Consider the following 19,254-nt stretch of genomic DNA (forward strand, 5'->3'; position numbering starts at 1 on the left):
CCTACCACCCCCAGGGAAGCATGCGTCACTGGATGACAGGGTGGGGGTGGAGGCCCTGGATGGCAGCTTCCTGCTCTTTTGTGTCCCCCACTTGAGTCATGGGGGGGCGGGGGTTCCAGGAAATTGGGGCTGGGAGGGGAAGGGATACCCTAATGCCAGACTCAAGGACAAAGGGTCACTGCATCTTTGCTGAACTGTATCCCCAAGACCTCCAAAGCACTCCAAGGTGGGGGTCCAGGAGCGCTTAGCTGTAGACAGGGCAGGGAACAAGAGCATCTGCAGTGACCCGAGAGGTCCCTGTGGTCACTCAGAGTCTGGGAACCATCCCCTGATGTTGACACGGTGCTCACCTCCCCCCCAACCCCTCAGAGCAAGGCCAGCAAGGGCAAGGTGGAAGTCCTCTGCTCTGGCCAGACAACACACAAGAACCTCTCTGACCCTGATTGTCCACCCTGCCAACCCCACCCCTACCCCCGACCCCCACCTACCCGTCCACACACACACCCCTGCTCCTGCACTCCAGCCCCAGGGCTCCAAGAACACCTGGCTTCCCACTTATCAGTCCCAGTCCTCTGAGCGGAACCCAGGCGTCCGGCCCCCCACCCTCTGGGCGGGCATGGAGCCGAGGCTTTAGAGCCTCCCAGCCTGCCTTGTTCCTGTCCCATTGTGTGTGGGGCAGGGGCGGGGCAAGGGCCAGCACCACAGAGCCCCCTCCCACTGCCCCCTCCCCTTCCTAAGGAAAAGGTCTGGGCTCCGCTTGGAGGGCCAGAGCTGAGGCAAGGCTGAACATGGGCAACTTGAAGAGTGTGGGCCAGGAGCCCGGGCCCCCATGTGGCCTGGGGCTGGGCCTGGGCCTGGGGCTGTGCGGCAAGCAGGGCCCTGCCTCCCCGACCTCCTCAGAGCCCAGCAGGGCACCCGCACCCGCACCCGCACCCGCACCCCCACCCGCACCAGACCTCAGGTAAGGGCCCAGGCGGCTCGAAGCCGGGGGCAGGAGGGAGGGTGTCTGGCCCAGGAGCCCCGGGCTGGCAAGGGCTGGAGCCTGTAGCTCAGCCAGGAGGGCCGGGGCCCCCACACAGAAGGGCTATCAGTACGGAAAGAACAGGACAATCAGGGAGCCTCAGGTAAGAGACCAGGATCAGGACCAGCAGGCAACAGGTGAAAGCAGGGGGTAAGGGTGCCAGTTGACCAGGTTTGAATGCTGCTCTGCTGCCAAGAGCTGTCTGACTCTGAGCAAGTCACCTAACCTCTCTGAGCCTTCATGTATATAGAATAAGGACAGAGCAGTGATTACTCCATGGAATTGTTATAAGTTTCTAGCTCATGGCAAGCCTTCAACAAACACTGGTGATTATTTAACAGAAAAAAAGAGGCTGGGGACGATAGTTACAGGAGAGTGAGAAGACCCACTCACAGAAATGGGAGAGAGCTGGCTCAGGAGACTCCGGCCCTCGGGGTGGGAGGCAGGAAAGACAGAGCCAACAGGCCCTTTTCCTCGACTCCTGGCCCCACCTCCTGGTGGCCGTCAATCCCGAAACTAACCTGGCATCCTCAGCCCCCAGAAGAGAGAAAGGGCAGCTGGAGGCCAGGTGGGGTGGCAGGCCAGGCAGGGGGGCCAGGGGCTGGAGGGAGCTCTGTGGGGAAGGTTCCGCACAGGCGCACCCGAGGCCCGAGTCCCTCCCTTCCTCCCCGACGCAGGCCGCAGCCTCTGGGAGGAAGTGATAAGGCCTCTGAGGCTTCCCTTCGCACGCTGGTTACTGTCAGGAGGGGTATGAGTGGGGAGGGAAATCTGGGCTGAGGACTCCCTGCGGGGGCTTCCCTCAGCTCAGCCACGGGCTCCGTCCCCCTCATAGTAGGGATCCTCACAGCTCCAGGGGGTGGGACACCCCACATCCAGAAGAGGCAAGGTGGGCCCTGAACAGGGACGAGGACCCAGCCTTGGGTCAGGAGCTCAGGAGCTCGGCGCCGCTGCCCTGGGCAGCCCAGGCTCTGGCAACACAAGAGACAGGCAGGCCTGGGTTTTGAAGGGACCTGATCCTGCCCATTGGGCCTCTGGCAAGATTCCTAACTTTTCTGAGCCTCAGGTCCCTCGTCTGTAAATGAGGGTGCCGATACCGTCTACCTCCTAAGGTGGCTGTGAGGGTGGACAGAGGAAATGTAAGGAAGCGTGAGGCAGGCGAGCAAGAGTCACTGGGGTTATTAATGTTGCCGGAGGGGTCTCTAGGGGCACATCCAGAAGGAAATACACTCCTCCCCCATGACCGCTCCCCTGGGTCCCAGCAGCCCCCCGCTCACCCGGCCACCGGACGGGCCCAAGTTCCCTCGTGTGAAGAACTGGGAGGTGGGGAGCATCACCTACGACACCCTAAGTGCCCAGTCACAGCAGGTAAGGCCGGGAGCCCTCCCCATCCCACGTCAGGGTCAGTGTGGCTACGGCCAGTCCCCTCCTGAACTCAAAGGGACACTGGGAAGAGCCAGAGGAGCTAAGGGACACACAGGGACCTCTGGTGAGTCCTAGCCCTTGCCCCAAGTCCTGCCACAGCCAAGCCCAACCCAACCTCACCCCGATTTCCAGTCCCAGCCCCAGCCCTCAACCCACACCTGCGCAGACCCACCCTCCTGGCTCCCCACCCTGCCTCTGCACCCTGACCTGGTCCTGATCTCCATACACCCTGCTCTCTCTGCCTCTGCCCTCCACCCCAACCCAGGATGGGCCCTGCACCCCCAGACGCTGCCTGGGCTCTCTGGTATTTCCACGGAAACTGCAGAGCCGGCCCTCTCAGGACCCTCCACCCCCTGAGCAGCTGCTGAGCCAGGCCAGGGACTTCATCAACCAGTACTATAGCTCCATCAAGAGGTGAGACCGTGCCTTGAGACCCACAGCCCACCCTTGTCCTTTGGTGTGGGCCCCTGGTCCTGCTGAGCCCTCGAAAGGATGATCACCTTCCCCAGGACCCACTCCCATCCCCCACCCTGACACCAGCACCCACCAGCCTCCCCCCAACACCCACACAAAGCCTGGGGAACCTCTCCCCCCAATATGACTTTCTTCTGCTCCCCTCTCCACAACAGGAGCGGCTCCCAGGCCCATGAGCAGAGGCTTCAGGAGGTGGAAGCGGAGGTAGCAGCCACGGGCACCTACCAGCTTCGGGAGAGTGAGCTGGTGTTCGGGGCCAAGCAGGCCTGGCGAAATGCTCCGCGCTGTGTGGGCCGGATCCAGTGGGGGAAGCTGCAGGTGTAGCTGGCCAGCAAGCGCCCAGGATTGGGACTGGGGGAGAGAAAAAAGGAAAGGAGCAGTGAGGGCAGCTCCTGAGGACCCCCTATAGGGTCCCAAGCAGTGGGGAGATCCTTGCCCATTCCCTTAGAGATTGGTACCCCTGGGGAGCCCTCAGCCCAATAGCTAACACCTGGTTGTTAAGCCCCGTATCAATGCCTTGGTTGGCTGCGGAGAGAAACACCCAAACATACTGAGTCAGTGAGGACAGCTGGGCAGTGATCGGGTCGGGGGGGGGGGGGGGGGCTGGGGAGTTGTCTGAGCAACAGAAGCATTCTTCTGGAAAAGGCCCCTTTCTGCTTCTTCCCTGTGCGTCCCACTTGTCCAGCCCAGTCCTCCAGCACCTGGGCCTCACACCCTCCTTCACACTCCAACCCCTGAAATGGCCTAAGATAAGCAAGCTGACCCACAGGGGAACTTAATCCATGACCTGGGCCTCCTTAGCTGTAGCCGGCCACCAAAGAATTTGGAATGAAGCCACATGCTCAGTAAATCCCCAAAGGAGCCTCCAATAAAAGAACGATCCTGTCTGATACTTGCACCCCCTTGAAGTTGTTCAAAGCTCTAGCTCAACTTTGAACCCATCAGAGCTTCCATATTGGATCCCACTCACTGCCACACCCCTTCCTTGGCCCCAGACCAGCCACTGCCACCCCCTGCTTCTGTCACTAACACAAGCAAGCAAGGGACCTCCCAGCTCCCTGCTGGTGGCCCCACTCAGCCAGTCAAGGTGCTTCTCCTAGCATCAGAATGTCAGGATGGGCAGACTCCCTAGACAGCCAGCCACCTAGTGCGGCCAACCGCCTTCCCATCATCAGTGTGCTCAAGGAGAGTCTGCTGACTGGCTGGGGTCACCTGCCTTTGCTTGAGCGCCGTGGGTAATGGGGAACTCACCACCCACACCCTTAGGTGGCCTCCCTGCCACTTGGTGCCCTTCCCCAATCATCAGTTTGGCAGTGACTGGGTCCCTCCTCTGTATCAGGTACTGAGTCAGCTTCTGCAGGGGTGGGGAGATGTCCCAGCCAAGGAGATAAGGAGCAGACCAGGCTACGTTGGGTGTGTGGGGTGCAGGGGAAGAAGGCGGGGTCAGCGTGGGTGCAGATGGTCAGGGAGGCTCCCCGGAGGAGAAAGAACCGTGACGAGTGACCCCGGCAGCCTTTGGAGGCTGCAGAGGAGGTGGCTACTCCCTCCCCTGCCTCCTCACCTTCTCCTAGAGCTGAGACTCAAGAGCCCTTCTCCCCCCCCCCCACCGCCCCCCATCCCCCTGCCTCGGCTGGCTCAGGTGTTCGATGCCCGGGATTGCAGCTCTGCCCAGGAGATGTTCACCTACATCTGCAACCACATCAAGTATGCCACGAACCGGGGCAACCTCCGGTGAGTGCCCCCTACACTGCGCCAGATGCCACCCCTCCCCGCCGTGACAGTGAAGGCAGGGCTCTGACACCTGTCGTCTTCATGTGTCAGCTCGGCCATCACAGTGTTCCCCCAGCGCGCCCCAGGCCGCGGAGACTTCCGAATCTGGAACAGCCAACTGGTGCGCTATGCGGGCTACAGGCAGCAGGACGGCTCGGTGCGGGGGGACCCAGCCAACGTGGAGATCACTGAGGTGGGCCCAGAGAGGCAGAGCAGGGGGAGGCCAGCCAATGAGGGCTCTGTGAGGGGGCGTGGTGGTCCAGCCAAGGAGTGGCCGGTGGAGCAGGGATGGGGGACCCTGAGATGAAGGAGGGAGATGCCAATGAAGGGCGTCCCCGAGGAGGGCAGGAGGTTGGGCCTCTCAGACCCACCTCTGGCCCTGCTCCCCACCAGCTCTGCATCCAGCACGGCTGGACCCCAGGAAACAGCCGCTTTGACGTGCTGCCCCTACTGCTCCAGGCCCCAGATGAGCCCCCAGAACTCTTTGCTCTGCCCCCCGAGCTGGTCCTCGAGGTGCCCCTGGAACACCCCACGTGAGCATGAGAGGGACTGGGATCAGGTGGAGGAGGGGCTGCCCTGGGGTGGCCAGGCAGGCCAGGCTCCACAGGCAGCCTGATCCCCCGCCCGGACACCCCCAGGCTGGAGTGGTTTGCGGCCCTGGGCCTGCGCTGGTATGCCCTCCCAGCGGTGAGCAACATGCTACTGGAAATCGGGGGACTGGAGTTCCCTGCAGCCCCTTTCAGCGGCTGGTACATGAGCACTGAGATTGGCACGCGGAATCTGTGTGACCCTCACCGATATAACATTCTGGAGGTGAGGGCCCGTGGGTAGGGAAGGAGATGCATCCCCTTTGGGCTGGAGCCTGTGACTCGCAAATAGGTCCCCACCCTGTCAGCAACTGGGAGAACCTGAGTGAGGTCCAGGCTGCCTCCTACACCAGAATTTTGGAGGGCCCCGGGACGGCGAATCTGGGGCAAAGGGGTGTACATGCGTGGGTACAAATATGCAGTTATTTTTCTGGGATCTATAGTTCTATAGCTTTCCTCAGATTCTCAAGGCAGATCTTGCAAACAATGTCATTTTAGAGATGAGAAGTTAAGATCCGAGGCAGAGAAGTAACTGGCCCAGGGTCCCTCTCTGCTCAGGGGTGCCTTTGCAGGCAAGAACCTGAACCGGCCCCAAATTAAGCAGTCTGGCCTCTCGACGGCCACCTACCCACCCTCACTCCTTCTAGTCATGAGTTCCAGACAAAGATGTTCTCCGTCCACTCCCCCCAAACTTGTCCCTACCAATGCCTTGCACCCCCGCTCCCAGGATGTGGCGGTCTGCATGGACTTGGATACCAGGACAACCTCATCGCTGTGGAAAGACAAGGCAGCGGTGGAAATCAACTTGGCCGTGCTGCACAGTTACCAGGTACACAGACCCAGACCGGCCAGGAGGGAAGGGGCTGGGGCTGGGGCTGGAAAAGAGGGAGGCACTTAGAGACGGGGGCAGGGCTTGGACACAGCTGGAAGGAGTACCACGGTCCCTGGGGCACACTGGGCCTGCGCTTCTAGGGACACAGCACCTACTATTCCAGGCACCACAATATGGGGGTAGAGTGTGCTTGGAGCCCTGCTGATTGGGACATGCTCAGTAATGCAGGCCCCCAGGGCAGAGTGGGTATTGTGATGTGTGGGACCCCCTGGATCCTGGAAACGCCAACTCCAGGACTGAAGGCCTGCTCAGCATTGTTGGTTGAGGAAACTAGCACTTGCTGAGAACTTGGCCAGAGTTTAGGATGTTTTGGTTCAGGGGCAGGACAGACAGACATGGGAGACTGGAGCTGCTACTGCTGAGCTTTGGGCACGCCACGCCGGCTGCAGCCAGGGGTGACAGCATGGTGGGAGAACACAGCACGTGTCAGATGTGGGGTGACCCAGGGCACAGCGGTGATTGGGGTCACAGAAGTGTGAGTCTGTGGGCTGAGTCTAAGCCCCTGCCTCCCCAACCCCAGCTGGCCAAAGTGACCATCGTGGACCACCATGCTGCCACCGCCTCCTTCATGAAGCACCTGGAGAACGAGCAGAAGGCTAGGGGGGGCTGTCCTGCCGACTGGGCCTGGATCGTGCCCCCCATCTCTGGCAGCCTCACCCCCGTCTTCCATCAGGAGATGGTCAACTATGTTCTGTCCCCGGCCTTCCGCTATCAGGTGCCCACCCCGCTGGCTCTCGCCCGCTGTGGCCAGCTCTAGCGAAGCAGCCCCCAGGGGCCTCCAAAGGTTTGTTTTACTTATCTCCTCCTCCACTCCCCCCCATCACTCCCCTGCAGCCAGACCCGTGGAAGGGGAGTGCGTCCAAGGGTGCCGGCATCACCAGGAAGAAGACCTTTAAGGAAGTGGCCAAGTAGGTGCTCTAGGAGCGCTGCCCTTCCCCCCCCACACCCAGGGGACCAGCTCTAGCAATGGGAAGGCCCACCAACTCCCACACCCACCACCCAGTGCCCCAAGACCTTGCCTGGACCATGCACCTGGGGAGGCCCTGGCTCAGTGTGCCTGGGACCGCCCTCACCCTGCCCTCGCCTGCAGTGCAGTGAAGATCTCTGCCTCACTCATGGGCACCGTGATGGCAAAGCGAGTGAAGGCGACCATCCTGTATGGCTCCGAGACCGGCCGGGCCCAGAGCTACGCCCAGCAGCTGGGGAGACTCTTCCGGAAGGCTTTCGACCCCAGGGTAGGGCTAAGCCCAGTGGAGTGGGGATCTGGGAAGGGGGAGGGGGCCCATCCGTATCTTCAAATGTGCCCTGGAGGACAGAAGAGGGTCACAAGTCAGAGCCCAGGAGGAAGCCCAGGATCCAAATGGATTCAGGGATTGAGTCCAGGCCTGAGTCAGGGTCTGAACTGTGCCCTGCCAGGGAGGGTCAGGGTAGAAGTGCCAGGAAAGCAGGGGCCAAGGCCCTGGGACATCGGTCTTCTCCTCGTCCACAGGTCCTGTGCATGGATGAGTACGATGTGGTGTCCCTTGAGCATGAGACGCTGGTGTTGGTGGTGACCAGCACATTTGGGAATGGTGATCCCCCAGAGAATGGAGAGGTGAGGCCTAGCAGGAAAGGGGCCACTGGAAATGAGGGGAGACTCAAAATGGGGTGGTTGGGCAGGAACCCCACCTCCATGATGGAGAGTGGAGATGCCTTGAGAGTCCCCCAGAGTGCAAGTGTGGACATTTCACTGGGACCCGAAAGCCTGCACAAGCCATACTCCAGCCCCACCCCCTCACAGTGTGTCCCCGGGTCATATCCATTATCCATGCAAGTGTTTAATATGTGGAAGGCACTTGGCTCGCTGACGAGGTCAGACTGCTCCCAAGCACTGACTAGTCAGAAAAACAGCGACACTCCACTTACTACTCAATTTCAGCTTTCTCTTTTCTTCTTTCCTTAACAAAAGAAAAGAGCGCTGCTCAGATGTCAACAGAGATTAGGCAACTTCACTTTCCGCACAAATCTTTAAAGAAACAAACTAGAGCTCCACCACTGAACACTTTATTATCAGCCATTATCTTTCCAGCTTCTCTGTGTCTGGCGGCCCCGGCTACAATCATTCCTCATGCCCTTGGCTGTTGCAGCTTCTAGGTGATAAATGCCTCCTGAGCGCTAGGTACCTCCTCAAGCAGCCCAAAGCAGAATTCTGAGGCAAGTTCCCACCGACCGCCCTGCCGACCGTGCTGCCCATTTCAGCCGTCATTCTGATCTGCCTTGTAAAGAATAACAGAATCACTTCCTTTTTTAGTATAAAAGTGGTATTTACACTACCCTATGAAGACACAGAACATTTCTATCACCTAGGCAGTCCCCTTGTCAGTGCCCCCAGCCAGCCCCTTCCTAGTCCATCCCTTCCGTCAGCCAGGTTAGTTTTGCCTGCTCTAGGATGTCACAGAAAGGGGAGCACACAGTAAGGAGTCGGCCCGTGTCTGAGGCTCATCTCACTGTGAGCGATTCAGTGCCTTGCTCCTTTCTACTGCCGAGCAGCAGGCAGCGTTCACTCTGTGAACACACTATTTCTCTGTTCTCCTGCTGACGGACGCTTGGGTCGTTTCCAGGGTTTGGCTATTATGAATAAAGCTGTTATGAACATTCTTGGGCAAGGCTTTTGTGGGCTTATGTTTTCATTTCTCTTGAATAAATACCTAGGAGTGGAATTGCTGGGTCATCGGGTAGATGTATGTTTAACTTCAAAAAAAAAACCAAAAAACAAAAAAACCCAAAAAAACTGCCAAACAGCCACATGGATTGAACTGCACCTCTAAGTTCTGTGCATTTCAGTGTATGTAAATTTCACTCCTTTTTTTTTTTTTTTAAATGGAGCAAACCTAGGAATATGGCCCACAGAAAATATTCATCAAAGCCACTAACAAGAATGTTTATAGCAGCATTGTTCATAATAGCCCCACACTGGAAACAATTCCAATGACTGTCCACAGTAGACTGGATAAATACATTGTGGTCTATTCAAATTCTATGCAGCAATGAGGGTGAACGGATCACAACCACACGACATAGGTGAATCTGGAAATATAATGTAGAGGGAAAGAAGCCAAACACAACAGAATCGGACCATAGGGTTCACTTTGTATTAAGTTCAGAAAGAGGCAAAAGGAATCCTTGGTTTTAATTGGGACAATGGTTGCCCCCCCGGGGTGGGAGGTGGTAACTGGGAGGGGTCCAAAGCTGAATTCTAGGGTTCTGGCAACATTTCCTGAGACAATGCTGATGACACAGGCACGTTCAGTTTGTGAAAATCTAGAAAGCTATACGTTTATGATGTGTGTGCTTTTCTGAACGTGTTACACTTCAACAAAAGGTTCAAAAAATAAAATTAAAGTAGTACACACTAATTAGGGTGAATGTAAAGGCCCGCCACCCAGATTGCACCTAGGGCTAACACTGGGGTGTTCCAGGCTTGCCACATTTTGGGTTTTGCTGTGTGAAGGTGTTATGCGTAGCTTTTAGCTATTTTCGCGGCAGCACATGACATAGCTCAGCCTTCTAGATGTCAGTGCCACCGACTAGCGATGGAGGCAATGCACGGAGACTGAGGGCTGTTTTCCACCTGTCAAGTTGGCTGAAACATTAAGGACTGGCCACATCCAGTGTTGGTATGAGTGAGCAAAGAGCACTCTCCTGCTGTGGGCAGATCTGACCACCCACCTCATCCCGCCTTTAAATTCTGATTCAGCAACTCCCCTTGCAAGGACTACCCTACCAAAACACACAAAAGAGGAGGTGGGTGTGTGTATATACAAATGTTTGAGCATTGGTCACAGACCACCCAGATTCCTGAGTCAGACGAGTCTCCTACATGTGGTCCATGAAAATGTGGGGACACTATGCAGCCATTCAAAAAGAGGTCAGTCTTGGTGTGTTGACCTGGAAGGAGGTCCATGATAGGTTGCTGAGGAAAAAGCAGCTAAGTATGGTGTGGCCCCATTTTTACTTGTTGGAAAAACTATAAAGACCGATACATATGGAAGTACAACCAAACAGATCTGGGAGGTTAAACACCTGTCCATAGAGCACATGCCTTGGGGGCGAGGACTGGAGGAAAGGTAAGGGCAGATTTTTCTCTTTTGTTACTTTATGGTTCTGTAATGTTTTCAAAAAGCCAATACCAGTTTTAAAATTTTCAGAACAGGGGCGGCTGGGTGGCTCAGTCGTTAAGCGTCTGCCTTCGGCTTGGGTCATGGTTCCAGGGTCCTGGGATGGAGCCCCGCATCGGGCTTCCTGCTCGGTGGGGGGCCTGGTTCTCCCTCTCCCACTCCCCCTGCTTGTGTTCCCTCTCTCGCTGTGTCTCTCTCTGTCAAATAAATAAATAAAATCTTAAAAATAAATAAATAAATACAATTTTCAAAACAAATTAAAATCAGAATTTATAAATAAGGATCAGCCGACTGCAGTTTTAAACTTCTGTGTGGTTTGAAATAAAACAAAACTAACCATGATACTGACACTTCCCCTCCCCAGAGTTTTGCGGCGGCCCTCATGGAGATGTCCGGCCCCTACAACAGTTCCCCTCGGCCAGAACAGCACAAGTGAGTGGGGCTCGGAGCTTAGGGGGAGGTAGGAGGGAGGGCAGTGAGGCATGTGGAGACAGTGAAGAAAGGAGGGCTGAAATGTTCTCTCTCTGTGCCTCCCACAAGCTAGAGGACAGATGTGAGGAGGCCTGGACCCCCATCACAGCTCAGGATGCCCTCCTTCCTTGTGACCTGGCCATTCACAGCCCCCGGAACTCTGAGGGCTGGTCAGTCCTGAGGTCCCCTTCAGAGAGGGGAAGGGAGGCACAATGGGGCCTGAAAGCACAGAGATCCCCAGGGAGACAAAGCCAAGCCCAAGGGCAGGGTCTTTCCTATCCCAGATGTAGAGACCCCGGAGCTGTCCCCAGGCTGTGTCTGGGCCTGCGCCATGCTCCCAGTTCTCTGGGACAGCCCTGTCTTTGTCTTCTCTTGCCAGGAGTTACAAAATCCGCTTCAACAGCGTCTCCTGCTCAGACCCGCTGGTGTCCTCCTGGAGGCGGAAGAGAAAGGAGTCCAGTAACACAGACAGTGCAGGGGCCCTGGGTACCCTCAGGTGTGGGAGCTGCAGTGAGGGGAGGCATGGGCGGGAGGGCAAGCTGCCGGGGCATACAGGGGGCGGCGACAGGTGTGGGCTCCAGTGACGGCTCCCTGAACCCCAGGTTCTGTGTGTTCGGCCTGGGCTCCCGGGCATACCCCCACTTCTGCGCCTTCGCTCGTGCGGTGGACACACGGCTGGAAGAGCTGGGCGGGGAGCGGCTACTGCAGCTGGGCCAGGGAGATGAGTTGTGTGGCCAGGAGGAGGCCTTCCGTGGCTGGGCCCAGGCCGCCTTCCAGGTGAGCCCCTGGGCCTGTTCAAACATGTGACCCAGGCTTCGCCTCCCACCCCAATTCTGGCTCCCTCCCACCTGCACTCCTCCCCCTTGAGACATGCAACATTGAGGCTGGAGGCCTTGCTGCTGTCCTGATTCTGTTTGGTTCTCTGGTCCCATCCTGTTCCTTCCAAAATCCACCCTCATTTCACCACTGTACAGCCAGCCCTTCTGGCTCAGTACGGAGCAGTGGATGACGCGGCCCTAACAACACGGGAGGTGGCCGGCCCAGGCAGAGGAGAGCAGAAAGGGCGCCCGCAGGTAGAGCCACAGCCAGGCACAGAAGGGGCCCTTGAGTGGGAGCCTAGAGGGTGAGCATGCAGGGCAGGCAGGGTGGAGGGAGAGGGTAAGGCCCAAGAGAAGGCTGGACAGAGGCGAGGGCCGAAATCGAGGCCAGCACAGAACCTACAGGAAGTCAGAAGCCAGACAGGCTTGGGGAGGTGCCTGGACAGATGGCGTCCTGGCTCAGGGAAGTGCAAGGAGGGGTGCATCCCAGGGCTGTGACTTTCTCAGCCTGGGCTTCCCCCAGAGGCAGCACTGCCTGGTCTGGGGATTATGCCTGGAGGCGAACAGACTCCTCCCTGTCTAACATTCTTTCAGGGCAATTGCTCGCCCCACCCATGGCTCCCAGGCTTGAGTTTATCAGGTCTGGCCTGAGGGAGCCGAGGGGGACTTGCACTGAGGAGGGCTGCGGGGGAGCCTGGCACACGTGGAGGGTTTGCTGGGAAGGAGAAAGTCAAGCTGAAGAAATAGATAGGTTCAGGTTGGGAGGAGCAGAACAGGAAGGAAAACAAGAATCCAGATGAAAGGAAGCGACTGGAAGCTAGGGGTAGAACAGGAAAAGGAGCACAAGGTGAAGTTTTAGGGATACTGCTTTAGAGACACAGGGTCAACGAAAGGAATATCCAACTGGAAAGCAGGAAGACGTTGACTGAGCTAGGGTGGTAGCAGTGGGGCTAGGAAGGAAGGGAGGGGGCCGAGGAAGGAAGGAAGAGATATAAGACCTTACACACACAAAAGAAAGATTAACAGGACTGGTGATACGCATTGGGAGGAGAAGGAGCAACCAATCATGGGTGAGCCCTGGATTTCAAGCCTGGGCCGGGACCAGCAGTCTGCAGGACTCCTACCTGAACAGAGACCAATAGGATATGCACCCTCCCTGGGGTCCGGCCCCAGGGGCCCCTCGAGCCCTTGTGAGCAACGCCAGAAGGACAGAGCGGCCAGAGACCCCTCCCACAGCCACCCAAATTTGGTGTCCCACTCCCGGGAGCACTGTAGGGTTTTTAAATAAAGCATCTCATTTCATCCTCCCCAGAACCTAATGAGGTGGAAAGAGGGCTCAGTGAGGCATGTGGAATGTTAAGTAGAGGAGTCAGAATCTGAACGCACTTGGAGCGCACAGCCGCATTCACGGAGTGCTACCGTGTGCCGCGCACCGCGCTCCCCGAGAGAGTACCACTCACCAGATTAGGGAACCAGTGGGTGTGACACGAGTAAATATGCAAAGGGAGAGCTAGTGCAGTGGCCAAGCCATGAAATGGGTCAAAGAACAGGCACTGTCAGCCTCAGCCACTGGGGCTGCTGAGGCCGCAGGTGAAAGCCCCCCCCCCAATAGTCCCAGGAACAGAAGGAAGGTGGCCTCTGGGGACCCCACAGCCCAGCTCAGCCTCCCGCCTCAGCCTCCCTGAGGCTGGCCTCAGGGTCCCCGTGAGTTGAGGACCTGGTAGAGGACTGCCACCTCCCCTCACAGCCGTAATGCCTGTGCTCAGAGCCGGCTGTGCTCCGCTCTCCCTGGTGGCCCGAGGCCCTCAGCCTTCACCACCTCGCCCCTCAGGCCTCCTGTGAGACTTTCTGCGTGGGACAGGATGCCAAGGCCGCCGCCCGGGACATATTCAGCCCCAAACGGAGCTGGAAGCGCCAGAGGTACCGGCTGAGTGCCCAGGCCGAGGGCCTCCAGCTGCTGCCAGGTGAGGCTCTGGCCTCCCCCTGACCCCGCTGGCCCTCTGGGCTCCCAGGGTCCCAGGACTAAGTGTCAGCGGCCCAGCCGGGTTCCCAGCTCACTCTCAGTCTCCCCCCAGGCCTGATCCACGTGCACAGGAGGAAGATGTTCCAGGCTACGGTCCTTTCAGTGGAAAACCTGCAAAGCAGCAAGTCCACGTGAGGAGGACCACCTCCCCCCCCGCCCCCCCCACACCTGTCCTGGCCTCCCCTCCCCTCCCCTCTGTCCCAGCACGCTCCCGCCCACGCCCTCCTTGCCCCCTTCTAACTGCCCCAACTCCTGACCCGCAGCCGGGCCACGATCCTGGTGCGCCTAGACACTGGAGGCCAGGAGGCGCTGCAGTACCAGCCAGGGGACCACATAGGTATCTGCCCGCCCAACCGGCCCGGCCTCGTGGAGGCGCTGCTGAGCCGCGTGGAGGACCCGCCTCCGCCAGGAGAGCCCGTGGCCGTGGAGCAGCTGGAGAAGGGCAGCCCTGGTAAGGCTGGGCAGTCTGGGTCATGAGTGACAGCCTGCTCACCCCCCTGGCCTCAGGGTCCCCGTGAGTTGAGGACCTGGTAGAGGACTGCCACCTCCCCTCACAGCCGTAATGCCTGTGCTCAGAGCCGGCTGTGCTCCCTCTTGTCGGGCTGACCTTGTGGCTGGATGGTCCACAGAGCGTGGCTCCTTTCTCAGTACCTGCCCCTTCCCCCCAAAAGGCTGCCCCACTCTGGGCTCCCCCTAAAGTCTCCTCCTGACAGCCTACCCCGCTCTGTAGCTGGCCTCGGGTCTATGTCTTGCAACGTTGGTGCCTGGCATTAAAATAAGAACCCAGACCAACCCAAACCAAGCAGAGGCCGCCAAACACACACACAAAGGGGCTGCCCAGACAGGCCCACCACCACTGTTCAAGGGCAAGGTCTCTGATAAAACACAAGGCGTGGTCAGTCCTGGGATACCCCCAAAGCAATGACCACCTCAGACTCTGCAGTTCCAGGTGGCCCCTTCCTCAGACCTCCCCTGTATATCACCTGCAGGTGGACCGCCCCCCAGCTGGGTTCGGGACCCCCGGCTGCCCCCATGCACGCTGCGCCAGGCTCTCACCTTCTTCCTGGACATCACTTCCCCGCCCAGCCCTCAACTCCTTCGGCTGCTCAGCACCCTGGCCGAAGAGTCCAGCGAACAGCAGGAGCTCGAGAGCCTCAGCCAGGTGCGGGCGGCCCCAGTGGGCAGCAGGGGCTCGAGAAGCGGGATGAGCCAGGCGGGAAACTGGGTCCGCCTGGCTAGCACACCCTGGGGTTTCGGACCCAGCTCTGGAGTCACTAATTCAGCTCTAAATTCTCGGTGCTCAAGAAATGTTTGTTGGCCTGAACTGAAGAGGGAGAAACCCCAGGAGGCTCGGCTCAGGAGGAGTCAAGAAGGGAGGTCAGCAGGCAGGGTTGGGAGGTTCCGAGCCCATTGCGCCCTGCTCCCGCCAGGACCCGCGGCGCTACGAGGAGTGGAAGTGGTTCCGCTGCCCCACGCTGCTGGAGGTGCTGGAGCAGTTCCCATCGGTGGCACTGCCAGCCCCCCTGCTCCTCACCCAGCTGCCCCTGCTCCAGCCCCGGTACTACTCGGTCAGCTCAGCACCCAGCGCCCACCCAGGAGAGATCCACCTCACAGTAGCCGTGCTGGCATACAGGACGCAGGGTGAGGTGATGGAAGGCCAGGGGCAGGGCCACACAGCGACCCTGGGATGGGCCCCTCATGGGCACCCTCTCCTCCCCAACCCCCAGATGGACTGGGCCCCCTTCATTATGGAGTCTGCTCCACATGGCTGAGCCAACTGAAGGCTGGGGATCCCATACCCTGCTTCATCAGGGGGTAAGTGAGTACTTCAGGGGACGGGGGTGGAAGGGGCATCGAGAAGAGAGCGTCTGTCCAAGCAGGGGTGGACAAAGTGCCACATGGATGGCCAGGGACAGATGGAGGAATCAGCAGGGGCTGCACAGGGTGAGGGTGGGAGTTTTGGTGAGGGGTGTGATGGGGAGCAGGGAGGACCCACCTAACACATCTCGGGAATGCGGTATCTGGGTAAGCTACTTTAGAACTTTGACTAAGCTTTGGGTGTTTTGCTAGTTTGGACTTAGGGTCCTGTCTCAAAGCTTCCCTTCCCAGAGACAGGGCTGGGGTTCAATCTGCAGGCCCTGCTGCTTTTAGGTACACGATGCCCCTCGTTACATCCTTGGGGTCAGTCTGATATTGGGAGGCATGGCACTTGGGAACTGGTGCCCTGTTCAAGGCCAAGTCCCCACTTAGTCCAGAGAGAGCTAGTTAGGTTACCACAGTATCACTGAGGACTCAAAGAAAGTAAAAGATTGCAGGATACTCTTCCCTGGTGCGGGGTTCAGTAGCCTTGCCCCATCCAGCAGCCAGGACCCAAAGCCTCAGGGGACGGGGGGGCGGGGGCGGGGGGGGGGCGGGCATGCGGAGAGACTTAAAAGAGTCCCCAGGACCGGCACCAGTTAGGTCCAGTAACCCAAACACATCCAGGAGGCTAAATCACAAACTGTACCAATCTACTAAATGCAAACCAAATACCAACATTAAGGCTAGGATTTGAAATTGTTAAAGACTCAGTGAATCCATTATGAACCAAAAGCTGTCCTTCCCTTCCCATATGTTGTAAGTCTCCTAACTGAAGCTATCAGAACATTCTTCAATTCAAATTAAATCATATTCCCTTTGACCCAACCTCCAGAAACACAGGTCCAGGGAGTTTCTGCCTGCAAGTAGAGTTCTTTTCATAAACGCACCATGCCCACACTGAGCTAGAGTATGTCGTAAGCACTTGACAACCCATTCACCGGTGGAAGTTGAGTTCTCCTCTGGAGTTGAAGTTGGTAAGAATGTGCGAGCTGGGAAAGCACAGGGCCCTGACAGAATGTTCCCCCACTAGGGCTCCCTCCTTCCGACTGCCGCCTGATCCCAGCTTGCCCTGCATCCTAGTGGGCCCTGGCACAGGTATTGCCCCCTTCCGGGGATTCTGGCAGGAGCGGCTGCACGACATTGACAGCAAAGGTGAGACTGGGGACCAAGGGAATGACCGGAAGACAGGAGGGAGTCACACAAATCTAGGGGGAAAGGGACGGGGGCTGGAAGACAGAAGCCAGGCAGGAAAGAGGGCAAGGAATGGGCCACAGAGGTGAAAAGAAGCTTATTAGACCAAGGGGAGGGCAGCGCCCTGTTGGTCTGGCTTCCTGGGGCCAGACCCAAAGTAGGTGCAGGACTGGGTTAAGGACAAGGGGGCAAGGGGAACTGGAAGTCTGGAGAGGATGCGACCAGGACTCAGAAGGCAGAAATGCCCAAAGTGTACTTGGCACCGTGCCGGAGCTCACCTAAGTGTGTCCAAGACTCAAGGAAGCTACAGGATGTTCAGGCTGGACATGGGGTGTGCAAGGCAGCTGGTAAATCAAAAGAAGAGGGTTGTGACTGATAGGAAGGCAGACAATGTGGAAGCGGAGGATGTGCAAGAATATGGGGTTGGAGCAGGGACAGGGCTACATGGGAGTCCTGGAACTTCCGTGTTAGATGGTGCCAGGGGCTTGGAATTCTAAGTCAGAAGCCCCACGTTCTAGTGCAGTGCCACCACTGGTCATTCCACCCAATGAGCCACCACCTATTGTAATCTGCTTTTCTGTGAGCGTCTTCTCTGTAAATCGGGTCAGGCAAGGTCTCTGTGAGAGCATCCTGCACTCTCCTGGAGGCTAGACAGCCGAGAGTGGTTGTTTCTATTCGAAAGGCGTGGGCCATCCGCCTGGGCGAGGTTAGTCGGTGGGAGATGTCGCTAGGGCTGCGCCCCCGGGAGAGGGCTCTCCAAAGCCCCAGTGCTGCTTGCAGGGCTGCAGCCCGCCCCCATGACTTTGGTGTTCGGCTGCCGATGCTCCCAGCTCGACCACCTTTACCGCGACGAGGTGCGGGATGCCCAGCAGCGCGGAGTTTTTGGCCGCGTCCTCACCGCCTTCTCCCGGGAGCCCGACAGCCCTAAGGTGCGACACCCCGAGGGCGCGGGGGTAACCTGAGACTGGGCACCGGGGAAGGGCGGAGGTGCGCTCCGGAAGGGCGCGCAGACCCAGGCCCGGCCCCGCCCCCTAGAATGCGCACCCTCCGCCCCGCCCCTCAGCACCGCCCCACCCCCGGCGTCACTCAGGCACCCGCCCCCACTCGGCCCCTCCCGCGTGCCTTTCGGTTCCCCTGACCTTCACCCTAGCCCCGCCCCTTGCTTGGCTCCACCTCTCTAGAGCCCAACGCCACGCACATAGGCGCCGCCGGGCCCGCGGAGAAACTGTTCGCCCCCAGGGCCGGACCCTCCCTCCAAGAACCCCTCCCCCCGGGCGCGCCCCTAACCCCGGCTCCCCTCAGACCTACGTGCAGGACATCCTGCGGACCGAGCTGGCTGCTGAGGTGCACCGCGTGCTGTGCCTCGAGCGGGGCCACATGTTTGTGTGCGGCGACGTCACCATGGCAACCAGCGTCCTGCAGACGGTGCAGCGAATCCTAGCGACGGAGGGCGACATGGAGCTGGACGAGGCCGGCGACGTCATCGGCGTGCTGCGGGTGCGGAGGGCGGGGCCATGCAGGGGCGGGGTCATGCCCGGGGCGGGGCCCACTCCTACTTGGATCCGACCCCCGTTCTGGCCCTTTCCCCGCAGGATCAGCAACGCTATCACGAGGACATTTTCGGGCTCACACTGCGCACTCAGGAGGTGACAAGCCGCATACGCACCCAGAGCTTTTCCTTGCAGGAGCGACATCTGCGGGGCGCAGTGCCCTGGGCGTTCGACCCGCCTGGCCCAGACACCCCCAGCCCCTGAGAGTCCTCTTGTTTTCCATCCCAGTTCCAGGAGAGGGGCCGTCAGTCCGCCGGAACAGCCACCTCTCCCCTCCCGAGGTGCTTCCCATCTTTGTCCAGAGTCTGCCCTAAATCATCTTATTCCGGGGAATGAGCGAAATGTCCCTCTCTAGGTCTGTTTACTTGCCCCAGGTCTGGAGGCCCCCTCCCAGGGCCTACCGTCACCTCTTTTGTGTTCCTTAGGTGAGTTTTAGATTGCCTTTACCTCCCCCAGGAGTACCTTATCTTGAAACCTAATCTCTAAATCAAATATTTATTATTGAAGATTCACCATAAGAGACTGGACCAGGTGTTATGAGAGCTACTAAGATGCCTAACCCAGCCCCATCGATTAAAATTACAGCATGACAAGCTTTGTCTTTTAATTTGTGCAGTTGAAGGTCGTAGTAATTCTTTGAAAGGCAGTGCTATCCTACATACTCCACTCTGACCCAGCGCTCTAGAAATGTGGTTTCCAGCCAAGCACAGACAGTTCTGTGTAGCTTCCTTGCTCTTGATTGAGAAGCAGGTGCAGCCCTCAGCTCCCAGGAGTGGGAATGCCAGAGACTAAGGTCACAGAGATGTGCAACACAGCCATGAGCAACCTTTACTGCTGGTTTCAGACAGGATGAGGAGCCACACCCACTTTCTCCGACATCACACCAGTGCTGAACTCCAGAAACATCAGCCCTCCGTGGTCTTTCCACTCACAAGTCCCCATGGCCCTCCCTCCACAAGTCCCGTGGGACCCTGAGGGCCAGGCCAGCTTGAAGGGCCCACTGGGGTTCAGGTCCCGT

The 19,254-nt window shown here is 58.4% G+C and overlaps 1 protein-coding gene across 1 annotated transcript; it reads left to right on the top strand.

Annotated features, from left to right (window-relative positions):
• The first annotated feature begins 788 nt into the window (after window positions 1–788).
• NOS3 (nitric oxide synthase 3) lies at window positions 789–18,818 on the top strand. Its single transcript, XM_028089275.2, has 26 exons — window positions 789–961; window positions 2,284–2,386; window positions 2,709–2,857; window positions 3,073–3,235; window positions 4,557–4,648; window positions 4,739–4,880; window positions 5,081–5,220; window positions 5,326–5,500; window positions 6,002–6,103; window positions 6,687–6,881; window positions 7,001–7,074; window positions 7,257–7,401; window positions 7,656–7,760; window positions 10,688–10,755; window positions 11,174–11,290; window positions 11,397–11,571; window positions 13,444–13,576; window positions 13,688–13,766; window positions 13,899–14,086; window positions 14,625–14,797; window positions 15,066–15,276; window positions 15,363–15,450; window positions 16,526–16,647; window positions 17,467–17,615; window positions 17,989–18,183; window positions 18,279–18,818. Exons 1-26 carry the CDS (start codon window positions 789–791, stop codon window positions 18,438–18,440), a joined length of 3,618 nt encoding a protein of 1,205 aa, XP_027945076.1. The 3' UTR covers window positions 18,441–18,818.
• Window positions 18,819–19,254: the final 436 nt, after the last annotated feature.

This window comes from Eumetopias jubatus, unplaced genomic scaffold (assembly GCF_037043125.1).
Source record: "Eumetopias jubatus isolate StellerSeaLion01/CBP00866 unplaced genomic scaffold, mEumJub1_p1.0 scaffold_14, whole genome shotgun sequence".
Taxonomy (NCBI): Eukaryota; Metazoa; Chordata; class Mammalia; order Carnivora; family Otariidae; genus Eumetopias; species Eumetopias jubatus.